General features: G+C 49.9%; 1 protein-coding gene across 5 annotated transcripts; it reads left to right on the forward strand.

Annotated features, from left to right (window-relative positions):
- The first annotated feature begins 323 nt into the window (after window positions 1-323).
- Window positions 324-11,484, forward strand: OSR2 (odd-skipped related transciption factor 2). 5 transcript variants are annotated; one of them, XM_084864994.1, is made up of 5 exons: window positions 324-595; window positions 4,038-4,175; window positions 8,183-8,953; window positions 9,967-10,066; window positions 10,883-11,484. In XM_084864994.1, exons 3-5 carry the CDS (start codon window positions 8,298-8,300, stop codon window positions 11,063-11,065), a joined length of 939 nt encoding a protein of 312 aa, XP_084721120.1. In that variant the 5' UTR covers window positions 324-595; window positions 4,038-4,175; window positions 8,183-8,297; the 3' UTR covers window positions 11,066-11,484. The 5 variants fall into 5 exon arrangements, with proteins under 5 accessions (XP_084721120.1, XP_084721119.1, XP_084721121.1 ...); XM_084864993.1 differs by lacking the exon at window positions 324-595 and adding an exon at window positions 910-1,202; XM_084864995.1 differs by lacking the exon at window positions 324-595 and adding an exon at window positions 910-1,198.
- Window positions 11,485-20,001: the final 8,517 nt, after the last annotated feature.

Here is a 20,001-nt window from a genome sequence, read left to right on the forward strand (position 1 = left end):
ACCACGGGCCCGGGCCCTCTCCCCGCGCCCCTGCCGCGCGCACACCGCTCCTCCTCCGCGTCCTAAGGGCCCGGGAGGAGGCGAAAGGATTCCAGCGGCCGGAGGGGTCGTGGCTGCCCCGCACTCGCACCCCTGGGAGCCAGGCAGCAGCCCCAGTGGCCGCCCGCGGCCCGCGCCACGCAGTGCGCGGACCTCGCCTCCAGGGGGCGCTGCGGGCCTTCCCGCGGCTGCTGAGCTCCCGCGGCGGCGGCTGCGCTCTCCCCTCCCATCCGCGTAGCCAAGCGCCGCCGACTCGAACTTGACTTCTTTTTAAAAGTTCTTAGTGTTTGGACCCCCCTACGTCCACACCCACAGTGCTGAACCCAAAGCCCGCTGTCCTTCGCGGCCCCCCTCACTACTCCGAGGCTGAAGGGTGCACGCTGGGCCCCCCAACTCCTCTGGCGGCCCCGGCGGCGCAGGGCAGCCGGCAGTGCGGGAAGTTCAAATGCACAAGGTCCCCGCCCTGCGGAGACTGGGGAAGGCCGGGGACAATGGTGGCGAGTCCTCGAGGTCACGGCAGCTGGGATCCCTTTGGGAAGCATGGGGTTCCCATCAGGTATGTCTTAAAGGTTTTCGGACGGACGTCCGCAGCTCGCGGGCGCAGCGGGAGGGCTTGGAGTCTGTCCGACACCTGCTCGCTGCTGCGCAGGCAGAGCCTCCTGGGTGGGCCAGGGAGGCGGGGGGGGGGGGGGGGGAGGGAGAGAGAGAGAGAGAGAGAGAGAGAGAGAGAGAGAGAGAGAGAGAGAGAGAGAGAGAGAGAAGGGGCCTGCGCTCCGGCCTCCTCCTCCTCCTCCTCCTCCTCCTCCTCCTCCTCCTCCTCCTCCTTCTCCTCCTCCTCCTCCAACTCCTCCGCGTTTCCTCCCGTCCTCCGGGGGCGTAAACTTTCGGCGATCGGGCTCGAGCAGCAACCACCATCCATTTCCCTGGAAGCGTCCTTGGTGTCCAAAGCCGTAGAGCCCCAAGGGCGACCGGAGAGGGAGCAGGCGGGCGTGCATGTCCGAGTGAACCGGCCGCGCAGCCCCGCGGGGCGCTGAATGGGGGAATGAATGGGCCGCCGGAGGCCCCGGGATCTCCCCTCGCCTCGCACCCGGACCCCACAGCTCGCCGGGCCCGGCGGCCGATCTTCCGCGCCAGGAGGAGGTGTCGCCCGGAGAGTCCCGCAAGTGAGGCTGTTCCTGGGTGCCCCCCCCCCCCGTGTGCGCCCTCCTAGAGGCCGGGGTGCACCCTCGGGCTCGCCGGGCGGCGGGTGGGCGCGGGGGGGACTCGCCGGGAGAGCCTCGCGCGCCGGGCTGCCCGGGCTCAGCCTCGGGCTCTCGCCCTCGACGTGGGCCGAGCACCTGCCGATGGAGGGGGCCGGGCCTGCAGGCTCTGCGGGAACCACACGCCGCTTCCCGCAAAGCCCCGGACCTCGCCGGCTCCTCCCTGCCTTCCCAGCGGCGGGCAGCGCTCGGGAGCCGGCGTGGCCCAGGCTCCATCGTGGGGCGTCGGAGGCGCGTGTGGGCGAGGGAAACGCATTTAATGGAAAAGCCTGGGCTCAGCAGCAGGTTTGCAGAAAGAGGGCGCAGCTCCTGGGTGGTTGTACATTCTGGCTACTTTGCGGGGGGTGGGGGTGGGGGGGAGAACAGGCGGTTTCGCATCTCTCTCTCTCTCTCTCTCTCTCTCTCTCTCTCTCTCTCTCTCTCTCTCGCTCACACACACACACACACACACACACACACACACACACACACACACACAGCCTTAGGAAGGTGTGAAGTCCGCCGCAGGGGGATTGTTGCCACCACTTTCGTGCAAAAGGAAATGCAACGCGTAGGAGCACTCACTCTCCAGGTCGCCACCCCTGGCGTGCCTGTCCCGGGGTCTCAAAGCGGAGAAAGTTCCCTCCCGCTCTCTCTCCCAAATTGAGAAAAGCTGCGGAAAGAATGAGGCGGTTAGAGGAGGGGACCACAGGCATCCCGGGAGCTGGAGCTCAGGACGGAGCACTAAAATGAAAGCACCCCTGGAGAAGCCACCGGGGAAAACGCGGTTTAAAAAAATAAAAAATAAAAAAATCCTGCGCTCTTAGATGTTCTACTGCTTCCATGCTGTTTGTTGGTCAAACCTCCTCCGAAGCAGTTCAATACAGCAGGATAGTAACCGCTCAGGTCTGCTTTCCGAGCTCCCTGTTTAACCTTTGCGAATTTGAAATTGGAAAGGGGGGGGGGGGATCTGCTTTCCCTGAATTAGGTTTTACCCCAAAGGAACGAAAAATCCTATCCACCTCCGCATACACAAAACAGAATTGTATCTGAATAAACTAACACCTCATAGCTTCTGCCTGCCGCCCCTCCCCAATCACTCCTTCACCTTTTGACCGCGTTTCGTCTTCTATTTGTCCACTTCCTCGCACGATTGAGATGATTTTAATTGCTCTCTGAGGTGGCACATCCAAAACCACTTTTTGGCGGAACAATGGAATTGCACAGGCTGTTGGCTGGAAGATCTGCGTCCCCCCCAAAAAACAAAACAAAACAAAAAACCAGGAGGACTTGCCAGGAGCTAAGGCACATCTCTCCCTGGCAAAGGGCTGGGAAGAAGGGCGCTTCGCTCAGGATTGCTCAGCCAGATCTCCTCTGGAAAGAGGCTGTTTCAAAAAATGAGTGTGTGACCTTCCCTGCCTGTCACTGGAGTCGCCCCACTTCCCGGGAGTTGAAATATTTCTGCAAGTCCCTCTCTCTGGGGACCAAACCTTTAGAAGAACCTGAACAATGTATCCCGCACTTCAAATTCGATTCCGTTTCCTGGCGACTAAAACAGTGAACTCTACTTTATTTATTATTATTATTATTATTATTATTATTATTATTATTATTTTGGCTGGGAATGAAGGTGTACACGTTTTGAGACACTGAAATAGCGTTCTCCTAAATGTTGTCAATGATGGCTCCTCCCCCAGTTCCAGACGGGTTCTTTATTTACCCAGGCGTGGCAGAAGCCCACCTCTGTAAGTCCCTTACCTGCTTAGAAAACAGTACACTGGCTGATCAAGCTTACACATTGGAAGACAAGTCTCCTGGGATAGTCCACCATATGCCTTTCCAGGCATTTTAAGAAACTAGCCATTGCCACCTCCAAAGCAAAACTGTTTAGACAACAGCTGAAAGCAGACAACACGCAGAGTCCAAATGGACCCACGTATTTTAAATCGGAGGGGAGGGTGCTAGATGCTGAAGAATGCAACCTAGAACTGGTTGATTTTACCCTATGATGGTTATGCTGAACGTGCCAGGATGTGGCCATGAACTCGGCTGGGAGTTCCCAGCAAAACGACAAAAACGCATCCTTTAGTTCCTCCGTGGGGGTCTTCCCGAGGCAAAAGCCCGGTTGCCGAGTCCCTCACTCGGTAAGGAGACGCGGCCCCGAGAAGGAGAGGGGTTCTGTGTGTGTTGGCCTGTGGGTTTTGAACTGAGTCACCTTCGGTCCTCCCCGGGAGACCTCGGGCCGACCTGCGCCTTTAAGACGCAGTTGCTACCCAAACAGCAGTAAACAGAGCGGACCATTCGCGGGCGCCGGGCGCGGGGGCGGGGCCTGCGAGGGGCGGGGGGGGGGGGCCCGCGCGGCGGCGGCAGCGGCAGCGGCGGGACGCCCGCCCGGAGGGGAGGCGGGGCCGCTACTAAAGCGCCGGACTCCCGGCCGCGAGCAGCCTAGGGAGGGACGCGCGCGGGCGGGGACGGAGCTCGGCGCGCTCGGCTCGCGGCTGCCGGAGGGTGATGGCCCTGCGCGGGGGCAGGCTCCGACTCCAGCCGGGGTCCGCCGGAGGCTCGCGGGGGCGCCGGGGTCCGGGCGTTGGGCGCTGAGCGCCGGCTCCGAGCACCGCGGGTCCTTTTACGCCTTCCACGTCCGCAGACCCCGACGGAGGCGAGGATCCACTCTCGTTTTTTTTGTGTTTTTTTTTGTTTGTTTATTTGTGTGTTGTTTTTTTTTTTGTTTTTTTTTGTGTGTGGCTCATCATGCAACAGAGAATGTCCGCGGCTGCCGGGACCCCGTGCGGAAAGAGAAGCTTGCCCGGCGCGGACCCCATGACCTTCCCAAGCGGTGCGCCTCGCTGCCCGGAGCGGGTGTGAGCGGCGCGGCCCCGCCGGACCTGCCCGCGGGAGGTGAGTGTCCGCTCCGGGAAGGGACCGCGGGCTCCCCGAGAAAAGGAAGGGTGCGGGGCGTGCAAGGGGGCGCTGATGCTCGGGCCCGGCCGGTCCAAAGTGTGAGAAAGAGAGAGATCCTATGGACGGTCCTATGGATGCAATCCTGGGCATTGTGTCTCACTTGTCTGATCCGAGGCATGTCATTCCCAGCGAACACCCATGGGCACGCACTTGGATGTGCTGTTGATAGTTTTGCGTGGCTGCATTTGATCGAAGCGTTCATTGAGGCTTCTTATAAAAGCTGATCAAGCATGCCCTGAGATAAAAACAAACAAAAAACAAAAACAAAAACACAAAACCCCGTTGCCCCTGGGTGCCAGAGGAGCCCACATCCAGCCGTCCCGGGGCAGCCGCGGCTCAGAGCGGACGGACGGGCCAGGACGCACGGTGCCTGTCCGTCCGGCTCACCCGCTTCCAAAGGGAAGTCCTAGTTCAGTCCTAGGTAATTCTCCCACCTTGCGTTGGCCTTTGGATTATCCTCCACCCTCCCAATGCTGGAGGAGGGGGCGGAAGGCAAATCCCCCCCGGGTCTGAAACGCTTGGATTCTCCAAGAACTAGCAGAAGAAGGAGGTGTAGAAAGAAGGAGGGAGAAAGGGGTGTCTGGGGAGGCAGCGCTGGATCTGTCCGCCTACCTGTTAGCAGAGAACAAAAGAGGGCTGGCGTTTCCGGAGCGAAACCGGCCTCAGACAGCTCGTTTCTCTGCTGCACAAACTGCAATCCTGAGCTGAACGAGAAAATTACTCTCGCAGGGGGAGCGAAGGAGCGGAGAGAAACAGAAAACCCCGATGCGGAAAGCATCTTAATTTAATTAACTCCTTGGGAAGGCAGAGGCGCTGCACAGGGCAGGGACTTCGCTGGCGTTGGGTTTTTTGTGTGTGTTTTTTTTTTTCTCTCTCTCAGTTCACCTGATCCAGTCTGGCCATTTTTATTTTACTTTTTCAAAACGGCCTCCTTAGATCCACTTGGACTTGTAGCTTCTCTGATTTATGTGAAAATCCCAGGGTGGCTTTTGGGCTGGAAATTCAGCGAGCCCATCGACCTATATCAGTCCAGTTCCCTCAGACACCCACTCTGCGCACAGGTTTGAGCAGATGACCACTGACTGTATATGATTTTTAGATCATTCAGTGTAACGACACTGTTGCCTAAAAGCAAGACTCCTTGTCCCGTCGCCCCATCCCCCTTTCTCCGCCGACGCTCTGAGGGCTTCTCGGAACTGAAATGAGTCCGTCCACATCTCACTTGCTGACAGCCAGCCAGTGGGCTAAATTTTACAAAAAACTTCCCTACGTGCCTGGAAATTCCTGCGAAGAAGAGTGATGAAAGAGAACCGGCCCCAGCTCCGCTGAAACCCTTCTGTATTTTCATTGGTTTGAATTTCTCTCCTTGCAAAAATGAAAAGGATCCCATGGTCCCCGAGGGCCTGGTTGGAGAAATGACAGCGAACGATCACTGTTGCCGCCAGGGACAGCGCACGGGAGCTCCGTGCTCCACGCCAGACAAAACGAAAGTACCGCAGACCTCTGTAGATCCGCTTAAAATACTGCCTTTGACATATATTCCCAGCGACGCGGCGGGAGAGTGGAAATCTGAACTTCCTAATTACTGACGGCAAAAAAAAAAAAATGTTAGGTGGAGATGTAGCTTCGTTCTGTGCAGAAGGGGTTCAGAAGTCACCAAGGAGTCTGCTCCTCCGTGGAGAAACTATTTGTCCTGCAGATGACCATGAACCCAGACTAGGAAATATCACTTGTGTCCCCCCCATGAAGCAATCTTTAATTTTTGTGTCATGAACCATTGGGGTTGTGGGGTGGGGGGAGGGAGAAAGGAAAGGAAGATGGCATTCAACTTCCTGCTGGCAGAATTCGCATGTAACCTTTATGGCAGAGTTCACTTCGTGTGTCTGGAACCGAAACCACAAGCGGTGGTAGTCCTTGCACTGGCAACCCCCCCCCCCCCCCACACACACACACACACAACATGGTGGGAGCTGTGCTTGCCTCCTGTATTTATTTCTAAGAAATCTGGGAATACACCCAAATAATAATTTTGGTTTCCTCTCTATCGGGGAGGCGGCCTTTGAACACGAGAGGAAAACAATATTTTGAATCTCCTCTTGGTGCTCATTATGCAAGAAGGAGGAAATAAAGGTGCAGCTGATTTTCATGGACGAGGGACTAATCAGATCGGTCACCTGGGATGTGAGTGGAACTCCTTTTCCTAATCTTCCCCAGGAGAGGAGGGCTGGAGGGGTTGCCTGCCACCGAACAAAAATGAATTGTGATTTGCGGTGGGAAAGTTTATTCTGAGAGGAGGTTTATATGGTTTCGGTTGAATGGTCCGACTGAGACCCTCTGAGGGTTCCACACCTCTCATTAACTCCGGGCCTGACCTCCCAGACCGCATACCACCGGGCAGAAGCGGTTCATTAATAAACCCCTGTCTCCCTGAGCCTTTCCCAGCGGAGGAGGAGGGAGAGGAGGAAGGTGTGGGCCTCCCGGAGGCTGCCAGACCCTCTGCCTCTGCCAGAGCGCCGCGGTGTCATTGGCGCAGCCCCCTACGCCTGCCCTCCGAGCCGCGGGCCTGGGCCACCCAGTAAAGAAACGGGTGGGTGGAGAGGGGAAGCTAAACCAGCTCTCCCACCTTCCCGCTGGCTGGTTTCAACAGCCAGGCGTCCGGGGTGAGGGCCCAGCGGGGCCCGCCCGCTCCCCTGCGGGGACAGCTTGTGGCCGGCCCTCGGGGACAAGGTGCGGTTCCGCGGAACCCGGGGCTGGGAAGGGGCCGGCCGTGGGAGCCTGGGGGCCCACCCTGAAGGCCGGCTGCTGCTGCGAGGTTCTCCTGCGCCCCTGGATGGGAAAGCAGACCTCCGGGTTGCCATTGGGGGCGCAGGGAGAGCAGAGCGCCCGCCTGCCTGGGCCCAGACCTCGGCCCGCGCCCAGGTGGTGGGAGCCCCGAGCACCGTCCTCCAGGAGGAGAAACAAGCCTCCAGGAGGAGACACAAGCCTCCAGGACCCGCCGCTGCGGCTCCCCTGTTGCTCCCTCCCCTCCCCTCCCCTCCCCTCCCCAGGGAGCCCTCTCCCCACCCTCCACTCCCCCGAGGCCTCAGATCTCAGGTCGGGAAGCCGCTCCAGCCGCCCTGGAGCTGGGCGCTGCACCCGGGAGAAGGGTTTCGGGCCTCAGGGACATTCTCTCCGCGTTCCCCCCGCCCCAACCTCTCCCGGGGAGCCGAGCCATCTGGAAGGGATCCTGGTGGGGGGTGGGAGTGGAAGGCCCTGGGAAGGAGGAGGAGGCGATTCCTGGTGGAACCCAGCGGCCCCAGAGGTGTCACTTTTCTTTCCTGCGGCCCCGTCACCGCTGATGAATGGGACGGAGGCAGAGGAAGGAAAAAGGAAACCTCCGAGGTCAGCGCGGGGCACATCGAGCCGCTGCGAGGGGGGCTGGGGCCCCCCGTGAGCACGGAGCACCCCCGGCTGCGCTCCCGGCACCCGGGCACCCTGGGCCCGCGAAGTGCGGGGCGCACCGGGCTGAGCGGAGCGGGACCCGCAGCCCGTCCTTCTCGGGGAGCTGCCAGGTGCCCGAGGCTCAGCCGGGGCGGCCTGCGTGCTGTTGGCATCGAGGGGTGTCGGGGTGACTGAGCTTCGATCGACAGGGTGAGGTGCTGGAGCGCCCCTGCCCCGGATTCCCTTCTCCCTGGGACCTGCGTCTCCAGCCCCATCCCTGCAGGAGCCCGGCCTTCCTGGGGGTACCCAGCTCCCAGGGGGCCTCCCACCCCCCACCCCCCACCCCCGCCTGACGCCCTGGCCTGGCCACAAGGGCGCGGGAGGAGGAGGGTGGGGAGGAGGAGGCCTTGGGAGGAGGAAGGTGTGGTGACTCGCGCCTGCGCCAAAGTTCAGACCGAGCTGGTTTTGGATAACAATCACGACTCTGCCCTTCTCTCTCTCTCTCTCTCCCTGTCATTTTTTAGGGTGTCTCCTCCGCTGTCGTCTCTCTGGGTGTCCACGGGAGCCCCACACCCCCCACCCGCCGCCTCCCCTCTGAGTCCTGGAAGAAAGGGGCGCCCCCCGGAGGAAGCCCGGACAATGGGGAGCAAGGCCCTGCCGGCGCCCATCCCGCTCCACCCGTCGCTGCAGCTCACCAACTACTCGTTCCTGCAGGCCGTGAACACCTTCCCCGCCGCCGTGGACCACCTGCAGGGCCTGTACGGGCTGAGCGCCGTGCAGACCATGCACATGAACCACTGGACGCTGGGCTACCCCAACGTGCACGAGCTCGCCCGCTCCACCCTCAGCGAGATGGCGGCGGCGCAGGGCCTGGTGGACGCGCGCTTCCCCTTCCAGGCGCTGCCCTTCGCCACCCACCTCTTCCACCCCAAGCAGGGGGCCATCGCCCACGTGCTGCCGGCCCTGCACAAGGACCGGCCCCGCTTTGACTTCGCCAACCTGGCCGTGGCCGCCACGCAGGAGGACCCCCCGAAGGTGGGCGAGCTGGCCAAGCTGAGCCCCGGGCTGGGCAGCCCCGTCTCGGGCCTCAGCAAATTGACTCCCGACAGGAAGCCCTCCCGGGGGAGGCTGCCCTCCAAGACGAAAAAGGAGTTTATCTGCAAGTTCTGCGGCAGACACTTTACCAAGTCCTACAACCTGCTCATCCACGAGAGGACCCACACGGACGAGCGGCCCTACACGTGCGACATCTGCCACAAGGCCTTCCGGAGGCAGGACCACCTGCGGGATCACAGGTGAGGTGGGGCGAATTCCCGCCCAACGCCAAAGCCTCTGAGCCACAGGGAAGCCCCTAGGGACTAGAATGTGTCCCCAAAGGCCACAGCAGCCCGCCAGTAGTTACCTTGTTCCCCCACCGGCCTTTGCTGCGTTCTAGTCTGGGATGCCTGCGGGAGGTCCTTTTCCCCCCCCCTGCTTTGGCAGCTAAAACCTGGGGGGTTGGTTTTGGTGCTGTGATTGGTTTCTCCGTTTCCTCCAGGTCGCCCTTGGGGTGGGGAGGCAGGTAAAGGCTAGGGACCCCAAATCCCACAGTGGCAGGCTGGAGACAATTTCTGGATTATCTCCTCGGGCCACCCCCAGCTGGGTTCCCTCCCTTCCCTACCTCCAGCCCCCTCCCCAGCGTGCTCTCCAGAGCCTAATGCTGCCAGGATCTTCCTTTTACATTTATTTGGGGAATCCCTGAATTTAGACACAGGTACACCCCTTACCCCGCCCCCAGGACCTTAAAGTCTGCATTAACCAAAGGCAATGGGAGAAATACTATACACGCAAATGTTTTCATCCGGTAAAAACTTCCCAGGAGCGGGGTGGGGGATCTCTCCTGGGACTCCGCTAGCTGTTGGTTACCCAGGGTGGGACTTGAGTACCGATGATCTTCCGTGGCTGGTAGGGGATTCGCTGAAGCCAGCCCCCTCCCTCCCCCTTGCCTTACATCTCGATCTGGCCCATTTAAATCCCTGGCGAAATCGTGGAGGCCAAGAAGGACTTACTCGGCAGGGTTTGGAGCTCCAGAAGACGCCAAAGAGGGCGATCAAGTGTAGATACACCGACGTCCAGTGCTTGTTCGGAAGCTTCTTTAGTTGAGGTTAACCATACACAGAATTACACAGGGGGGAAAACAGTACAATCTAAAAACATACGTAAGGACAATCCTGTTTCTTCCGCCCTTTCCTGAGTTCAGTCATTGTCAAAAGAATCTCCCCCCTGCGGTGGGAAAGCCGTTTCAATGAAACCTTATATTGATTTCCAGGTATATTCATTCCAAAGAAAAGCCCTTCAAGTGTCAGGAGTGTGGGAAAGGATTTTGTCAGTCTAGAACTCTAGCCGTTCACAAAACTTTACACTTGCAGGTAAGTTTATTTTCTTGTTAAAACAAACAAACAAACACAAAAACAGTGACTGGTTCCGTTTTTTTTTTTTTTTTTTTTTTTTTTTTTTTTTTTATCGTGTTTGCTCGACAAAAGGTGTTCCGTGGCCCAGACTTCCTCTTAAAAATAATCTATTTAGATTATTTTCCTAGGTGGGAAAAGCTATACTCCGGGGTTGTTTTTTTTTTTTTATACATAAGATGAATCCTATTTAACATAAAACAGTGGTATATTTTCTTAAAGAACAGGCCACTCTCTTTATTCTACCTCCTAATTCTAGAATTATTTTTTCCCCCATCCGATCTGCCCTGCCTGTAAGGCTTTCGTGTTTGGGAGGAAATAAAGGTAATTTTGATAATGGAGGCACGGTGAAATCCCATATGCGCTCTCCTTCCCAGGGGCCTCATAATTTGTAGCGTTCGGAACATTGAGGAATAGTTTAATTTTCCAGCAAAGAGGAGACTTATTACCCGGGAGAATGCCGTTCCTTCAGAGAGGATTAGGGTTTTTCCTTCCCCCTTTTCCTGCCCGTGACATGGTGCTGAAATGTAAAGAGCTGGCAATCACAGAGCCCACCGCGGTGGCCAGCGCCGTTATCGGTGTCATCGGCCCGGTGTGTGCCTGTGCGTGTGTGTCAGCGATCGGGGGGATTAGGAGCGGAGATTTGTTCCTGCAAGTGCCCCCTTTGGTTGCCGCGCGCGTGTGTGTTATGTGATACCGAGAAGACAGACGACTATTGCGAGGGGTGAGGTGGTGGTGCGAAGGATTAATCCCTTTGCTTGCTTCACATCTGCACAGGAATCTCCACACAAATGCCCCACATGTGGAAGAACCTTTAATCAGAGAAGTAATCTGAAAACTCACCTTCTCACCCATACAGACATCAAGCCCTACAGCTGCGAGCAGTGCGGCAAAGTGTTCAGGCGAAACTGTGATCTGCGGCGGCACAGCCTGACTCACACCCCGCGGCAGGACTTCTAGAGAAGCCCAGGATCTGTCCCCCCCGTGCCCCCACCCTCTGCTCCCCTCCCCCCCCCCCCCGGACACCCCTCCACACCTCCCCCCACCCAGGGATCCCACCCCCCACCCTTCACTGACCCCAGCTCTGCCCTTGCTGCAGCCGCACCTGCAGCTCCAGGGCGTTAACCCAGCTTCGGGAGGACTGAGAACTGTAGACAGCCGCACACGTCCATCCCCTCACACAGAGCATACGCGAGTTCCTTGTAGATAATGCACAGCTCATTTTAGAGCTCTGTACAGAATGTCGTGGGTCTCGGTGTCGTTGTTTTCGTTCGTCTTTGTATCTCGTCGGATGCACCTGGATATGGAAAATGGAAGCCAAATTTATCTTTAAAAGACTGTATTTTCAAAATAAAACTTTTTTTTCTTGTTGGTTTCAACTCTTCCTGCAAGGAGTCTTTGCTCTTTCGCCTCCATGTTTCCTCTGGGCTCTGGGCTGCCTCTGACATAGCCAGTGCTGAAGGGTATTACCCCCTACCTCCGCTCACCCCACCCCCCAGACTTTAAAAACAAGGCCTGCCCCTTCTCTTACCGGAACGTCAGCTCTTCCCTTTTCATACTGGGGCGGTTTGGAGGTTTGGAGTTAGACAACGGGCGCTGTCCTTTTGTTTTTCAAAGGTATTATCATGGACACCCTTGAGGTTTTTAGTCCCCTTTGTTTATTCAAATTCCTTGTGTATTACTCCTTCAGAAAAAAAAAAAGCAACATCATTATTATGAATAAGCTGTGCGTCCAATGACTGCCCTCCTTAAAAGCACAAGGTGGGAAAAGAAAGCATGAGAAAGAAAGAAGCATAAGAGAAAAAAAAGAAGAAAAGGGGAACTGCTCCCCATTTCATGTCTTTCAAGTCCTTGACCTCCTGTCAATGTTTATGATGAGCAGTTTCTCTTGCCATTAGACTTTGAACACCATGATTTAGCTCCATGGACAGACTTTACCCTGCCTTCAGGGGAGAGGTCTGGGACCTACCCAACACTCGTCCTCCATCTTCTGAAGGGAGATGACAACCTTCAGAAGATGCAGGATCTCCCTTCAGAAGATGCAGGACAAGAGGACACAAAGAGAGGCCACTGAGCTGTGTTTGCACGCAGTATTTCTTTCCGAGGGTGGAGAACTCTCCTTCCAGAAGTTTCGGGTTTCTCTGCAAAGCAAACTGAGTTAGGTCACCCGCAGGGTGTCTGTCCCCGGGAAAGTGCCAGGAGCACAGGTGACTCTGTGTGTAGAGGCAGATCTGTAATCGCCTTCTGAGCCATTGCAACTTCTCCCCAATGGCTTCTGGGGAACCTGATGCCAACACAATGACAACCCTGGTGCAGGGTTTGGGTGGAGGACTGGGGGTGCAGGTAAACAGAGGTACTAGGCCGAGTCTGGAAGGAGATTCATTGAACTTAAAGGGGGAACATCAGGGGAACCTGTAACCGGTGGCCCAGGAGGGCTCACAAACTTTAATACTGAACAGCAGCTGTGGATTAGGTATTTTCAGGGGTTTGTTTCCTGCCCCCCCCCCCCCATTTGTACATTTGTGTGGAATGGCATGTTTTATGTTCAGGGAGACACAAGGCAACATGTCCTAGGTTTGTACCTTACAATCCTCCAGAAGGCTAGGTAGGGATTTGAGGACTAGATTCAGAATTTCTCACCAGTGCCTTGTTCCATTAGGACTTACAAGGAATTTTCAGAATTGTTCTGACTCGCTGCTTACTCAGTACTTGGGGGGAGCTCGCTAGAAGTCACTTGTGCTTCTCCCGAGAGATAACCAAGTGTCCGCTCACCAGCCCGTGTGTCTACTCCTCACCCAAATGCATTGCCCAACATGGGATGGGCCTACAGGCTTCCCTGGGGAGAGAGGACAAGGATGGGCGCCTATGTGTGTGGCATAGAGAGGAATGAAACTTTGTTTTCTTCTGTTTGCGTAGCATTAACTCCGTGACCTCCCCAGCCCCACTCTCTCAAGATCCTGCCCACCTTGGCACCGAAGATCCAAATGCTTTTGGGCAGGGTTGTACATGGACGGTCCCTAAAGCTTTCCCAATCCTGCAGGCTTTTTCCATGTGGTCAGTTTCACTGCCCCACCCACCTCCTCTGACTACAAGCTTCAACAGCTCCATTGCACAGGCTCCAATCACATTATCAAAGGATGACTCTTGCTCACTATCAAGCTCAGGCGTAGTCTTGAAGGCCCCGTCACAGGGCTCTGGAGACAGGTATCATCAGAAAACTATTCCTCTTCGTTTGCTTTAGTTGGAAAAAAAAAAAAAACGGGAATCAGGCCAAAACCAGTTTTGCTCAGTGGATAGAGCGTCAGCCTGCAGACTCAAAGGTCCCAGGTTCGATTCCGGTCAAGGGCATGTACCTTGGTTGCGGGCATATCCCCAGTAGGGGGTGTGCAGGAGGCAGCTGATCGATGTTTTTCTCTCATCGATGTTTCTAACTCTCTGTCCCTCTCCCTTCCTCTCTGTAAAAAATCAATAAAAAATATATTTAAAAAGAAAAAGAAAAAAAAATGGGAATCAGGAATGAATGAGGAAAATCAGAGAAGAAAGTGGAGAAAGCAGCTCCCCTTTTGATATATACATTATTTCACAATTGAAGGCTAATTTATTGACAATGTATTTAGGCATTGTCATTCATTTAGCAAATGCTTATTATGTGCTTTTCCTTCACCAAGCCCTGTGCTTGGTTCCAGTGATGTTCATGATCAGTTTCTGCATTCCCATATCCGGTGGAACATGTTAGAATGACTTAAAAATCTGTCATGGGACTTAGTTTATAAGCTACCCTCCATCGACACGCCTCAGGATCTCAGGTGAACTTTAGCACAGTGGGTTCCTCTTCAAACCGTGCATGTTGTTTCTTCTTCGGAATGTCCAAGTGTGCAGGAAGTGAATCTTGCATGAGACAAACTTATGAGACATCTTAGAGGAAAATGACCCATCGTATCTTATGAAATTGGTCTGATGCGCTGCTTTTTTTTGGTGGTTTTTGGGGTTTTATTGTTGTTGTGTTTTGTATAGAGAAGAGTCATTCTTTGAGTTTTAAGCTTAGCCTGTGTTTTCCTTACAACTTCTATCATAGTCAACGCATGAATCAATACTCCTGGCCAGAAACCAGAATGAGAACTATGACAAGTCACAAGCACAGTGCTGGAGAACTTTATAAGCACTGTACTGAGAGCTATGACTTTAATTCATTTTTTACAATTTATGTGGATTTAAAAATAATTTCTCAATGTGAGTTACATTGTGAAATAATTGTTAATATAAGGTTATGAATGTGTGCTAAGTCCACGTTTTGGTGCTAATGTTTACACAGAGGTCACTGTAGCCTAGTGCTTTGTAATGACAGTAATTAAGATTGCTGTGTTGCCCAGGCAAATCCTCTTTTACATTAGAAGGCCTTTCCAAAATTTGGCTCCGGGACAGCTAAATATTTAAAAAGTAAACAAATCTCAAATCTCAAATTATAAGTAGGCCCAAATACAACGAGTGATGAAACCAGAGGCAGTTAATGCGAGTTTCTCCTACTGTTTCCGCGTCAGACATCTTCCCTTAAGTCATGTCCCGTCAAGTACCCTTGCCCCAAATTTGATTCTGGAAGGGTCAGTCTATTCCTGGAAGACACTTGAGAAACATTTAATTCTTTCATATTGTCCACACGATAGACCAGATGCATTTGGATCAAACACAGTGTAGAAACTACAGCAAATTTTAATATGGGAAGGTATTACCCTGGCACGATGGTTGCCTTTCTTATTACCGAAGTCATTTTATTATGATTATAATAAAGAAATTTAGAAAAAAATAGAGCCTTGTAAAAAAGTGTGTGAAGCCTTGCAATATATTGCAAACAGGAATGGCTTTGCATGTCGGAGGATTATTTGTGTTCGTTTCTATGTGTGTGTTATATGGAGACTATATTTCCCAATTTTTCCTTCTGAAATGGAACTTGCCGCTGATAACCACCTCTGCTGACAGCAATGAGCAATCAAGGGAGTGGAGATTCAGAATGATTCAGCTTTGATGACCTGAGATACTTCATGTTTATTCCTGTTTACTTTCTTTATTGCTTATGGGTTCTGCCTTTTCCCCTCCCCCTAATGTAAATTACATGATTATCTAAGCAAGTAATTTTTTTTTTCTTGAAACTATTCAAGGCAAAAACAGATAGTGAAAAACTGTAATACAAATATACCACAAGAGGAACATTTTAAGGCAAATTATAATGCTATCTCTCTTAGGATGCTTTCTGCTGCAAGAAACAGAAAAACTGACTAAAAGTGGCTTAAACATTAGGGAATTTATTTTCTTCCATAAAAAGAAGTCTCAAGGTAGGGTTCAGGGATGTGTAATTAATTGGAGTGACAAGATCATCCAAAGCCCAGTTCTTCTTACTTTTCTCTTCTGTATCTTTTGTGGGTAATTGCTCCCTTCATGGACACAAGATGGCTGCAAAAGCTCCACCCATCAGCTCTAGTACTTCATTCTCACACACGTTCCGTAGGCAGAAAAAGGGGTTATCTCTTTCTTGTATCACTTCTTGAGATCTAAGAATCTCCTCCATAAATCCAGCCTGTCTACTTGCCCTCACATAATATTGGCCAGAATTAATCCACTTGCTTCTTCCTCGGCCAATCACTGACATGGAATTATATCATGACTGACTAAGACTAAAATTCACCTTTTATGCATGGAAATGGAGGCAGTCTTCCCAGGAGCCTTTGATCACCTAAAAACACCTGAGATCTGCAAGCAAGGAAGAAAGGAGAGCTGATTGTTATTAATATTAAGCAGATGTGAAAAATGAGGATTCCATTAATAACCTTATGTTAGGAGATACTTATATTACTACTAGAGGACCAGTGCATGAAATTTATGTACATGAAGGGTCCCCAGGCCTGGCCAGCGATCAGGGCCTGTCAGGTTCCCCGCCTCCCCGTCTCCCAGTTCCTCCTTCCCTCACTCCCTCAGTGTCCCACCACCGCAGCTGGTCGCCCTCTATGTTCTGCACAGCCCCCTGGTGGTCAGCATACATCATATCGAGTAATAGAACTCCTGTTCTCCTGTTTGAACTCCTGAGGGGACACTTTGCATATTAGCCTTTTATATATATAGGTAAAAGAAGGATACTCAATGGCATATACAATATTATCCAAACTAATTAAACAAATAAAATCTCTAAACAAAAAAAACTAAGCATAAACAAAGACTAGCAGAAAATATACCAAAATAATAATAGCAGCTATTCATGAGTAAGAAAAAATATCTTCTCCTTTTCCTATTTTCAACTCTTTCACAATGACCATGTGTTACTTTTACAGAGAAAAAAAGGTAAAACAAAACAAAACAAAAAAAAAAACCACACACATTATTTTTAAGAACTTTAATTTCCTCAATATTTCTGGTTTTTCATCTTTGCTTTATTGCCTCTGACCAGTCTTGCCTCTTTTCATGCACACCCACACATACTTCTAAACAATCCCTTTAATTTAGTTACACCTTACTTTCTAGTTTCCTTTTCTTTCTTTGTTTATTTCTATTCAAATCTTTTTCTATCATTTCTCTTCTCTAGGTTTCTGTATCCTGATTCTTTTCAATAAGTCTAGCTCATGTTTCTCCAGGTAAGATCATTAGAATTATCCAGGGTACTTATTTCTGAGTCCTCCCTAATCCAGTTGCTGAATGGGATTTCTGGTGATAAAGACTCAGAACTCTGTGTTTTAAACAAACACTCAGGTAGTTCTCACGTGTATTTGAGACTGAGAACTTTTGCATTAGCCTTTGACACCATCATTTCCTTTATCTTATCCATCAGTCATTTACTGTGTGCCTGCCATAATAAACATAAAACAAATCTCAACCTACTTTTCTTTACTTATTTACCCACTGTCCTTGAAGTTGTCCAATCTCTTTCTGTCTTGGTTCTCACTACTCTTCCCTGTTCTCTCCATCTACTTTTTTTTTTTTTTTTTTTAATTGTTGCTGTCCTCAAATTCCATTTTTCCTTACTACAATAATAAACATCTTTGGCTTTGATTTTTTTTTTTTGTTATCTTAGTCCACTCAATAATTTAAAGAGGCAGAAGAAGGAAGAGAATGTAATAATTGATTAATATGAGAAAATCACAGAGTTAAAAATAATTTCCTTTTCAATTTATAAATTGAAATATCATCACCTAATGACTTGTCACTTCAGCTTCTATATGAAGAACATTAATTTGCTCTGAGTAATGCTTTAAGTATTGAGTGTAGGTGCATGCTTATTTTAAGATCAGAGCTAAGTGACACTTTTTATTATTATTTATATTATTATTACACAAAAATTTCAGAGCAGGAGGCCATTTTGTGATAGAAAGAGCCATGGACAAGAAGTCTGAAGGTGAATTTAATTTTACTTAAGCTCTAGAATTGTTTACAAATAGGACAGTTTACCACTCTGGAACTGTTTTTTACCTGTAAAATGAGAATTTGTATTATATAGTAAGTAAGGTCTTCTCTAGCTTGTAAGATTTGTGGTTCTCATTGAGATAACTATTGATGATAAAGGCTAGAAAATACCAAGAAATCATATCACTTTCCTCCCATAAAGAATTTTAACTCAGTAAAAATAAAGGTGGGTTTACAAATTAATCCCTATTTGCATACTGTCATATCATGTTTTCCTGAACCTGTTGATATTTTAGATTCTCTTTACAAGACTATTGATTGAAAGCTATATTTTTAAACTGAAAAGTAAATGTATTTTCTTATTATTTTTCAGATGATAACAATCATGCCAATTGTAAAAAAAATTCAAACAATATAAAACTGTATAAAGTACAAGTCTTTTGTTTTTCCCTTGCCCTCTAATGATCCTCATAATTTTATTTCCCAGAGGTGGTAGCCACTCTTAATATTTTGGGTATATCTTTCTAAACATTTTTTTTGGAATATGCAGATGTAAGAGTATACTTAGAAACATGCACACACAAATAGGACCATACTCTAATACTCTTTTGCATCTTGCTTCCCACCTCCTTAACAATAAAACAATATAAATTTGGTATATTGCTACTTTTTTCATAAAACCAGCATAAATGGATCTTCCCCTAAAGTAATGGGGGTAATTTTAGGATTCATATTTTTCTTAGAATTAAACATGAAGGAAAAAAAAATACATACATTGTCATTAATAGTAACATTGCAGTAACTAATAAATGAATTTTAATGAAATAAAAATACTTGCAAGAGGTAACATTTGGGCAATTATCAAGTTGTTCTATTCATGTAATATTTTATTTTCTTGATCCACTCTTTCGTTTTAAAACAAACAGTGTATACATTGGAAGGGAAAAATAAATTTGAACTTTAGAGATATTAAAAAGAATGAAACACGAAGAAATTAAAAAGTCATTCTGACATGGTGTACAGAATGCCATCTCTTTAACTGACAACCTTTAGTTCCCTGCCTTCATGCAAGCAGCTCAGAAAGTGCCTGAGGGGTTTTGAGGATTCTTCAAGGTGTGTCCCATTATGGTTCACACCAGTGCACATGATATACCTCTCTGGCAAGGCCTGAAAGATACAGTTCTTAAATCCCCTGGTGACCCATTATCCATGGATCAGTGACGGGCTAGAATGTGAGCTCCTGTCTCTTTACCAAGGAAAACTTCCCAGTGAAACTGTAGTGTTCACGCACCACATCTTCTATCTCCAAACAAGAAAACTCGTCTAGGAAAAAAGAAACTTCACCAAGTAGATGACACGAATACCCTCCCATTTGTATTACAGTTTAGTATTTATTGAATGGAGAAATATTTGTTGAATATAGTAGCTATTTATTTGCAGAGACCGAGACTGAGGAACTTTCCCCAAAGCCTGCCTTACCAAATAGACGATTTGAAATGCAAGCTAAATGAATTGCACAAGATCCAGAATTTGGAACATCAAGTTCTATTCATAGATAGTTTGCCTGTTTAAGGACAGTGTTAAAACAGTGGTTCCGTTGGTGTTATTGGCCTGCATGGAACATTTCTTATTGTTTTGCCGTGGTTCTCTAGCCTAAGGATTATTTCACTTGTGAACTGGGTCATAGTCACAAATGCTCAGGGGGACTAATTCACAGGCCTCTGCAATATTTGCCATGTGTTTTGCAATATCACAGAGGGACAGTGCTGTGTTGGAAATATTATAATGTGATGACAGGACATGGCCATGTTTTTTTTTTTTATGTGGTTCTGATCCAGATACATCTGAAGGATCCTTATTTTACGTGAATCGTCTTGATTTCTATAAGGATTCAGCTCCATTTCTACCTAATAGGAGATGGAAAAGGTTAGAAATGGAAAGATGATGTTCTAGTCAATTTGATTAACACTTCATTTCCAACCCAGGTCAAAAGCAAAAAAGAAAATAGGAAATAACTTGATCAACTATCTCCATAGAAATATAGGCAAAGGGTCAAATATTGTGGCCTAGACTAGTGAAAAAAAAAAAATATATATATATCCCTTTGACCCAGCAATTCCACTAGAGCTGCTGAAAGTGAAATGGCCAAGAATACTGTCTGAAACATTGCTCAGAGTAGAAAACAACTCAAAAGAACATAAATATTTGCTAACAGGAAAATAGATAAATAAATCATGGCTAGTCATAAAATGGAATATCATATAGTAGTTAAAATGAGTTAGCAGTACATGTATCAGCAAAGATTAATCTGAACCACATCATGTATAAAAAAAAGACAGGTTGCAGAATATTAAGTATATATAATTCATGTAAAGTTTGAAAACATAATACATAACTTGTATAAATACAATAAAAGTATAAAGTGTTATTAAAATAATAAACACCAAATTCTGGATAGTACCAGTAATTACCTTTGGGGAGAAAGATGGGAAAAAATAGGGACTGGTATACAT

This window comes from Pipistrellus hanaki (assembly GCF_964339955.1).
Source record: "Pipistrellus hanaki genome assembly, chromosome: 17".
NCBI lineage: Eukaryota > Metazoa > Chordata > Mammalia > Chiroptera > Vespertilionidae > Pipistrellus > Pipistrellus hanaki.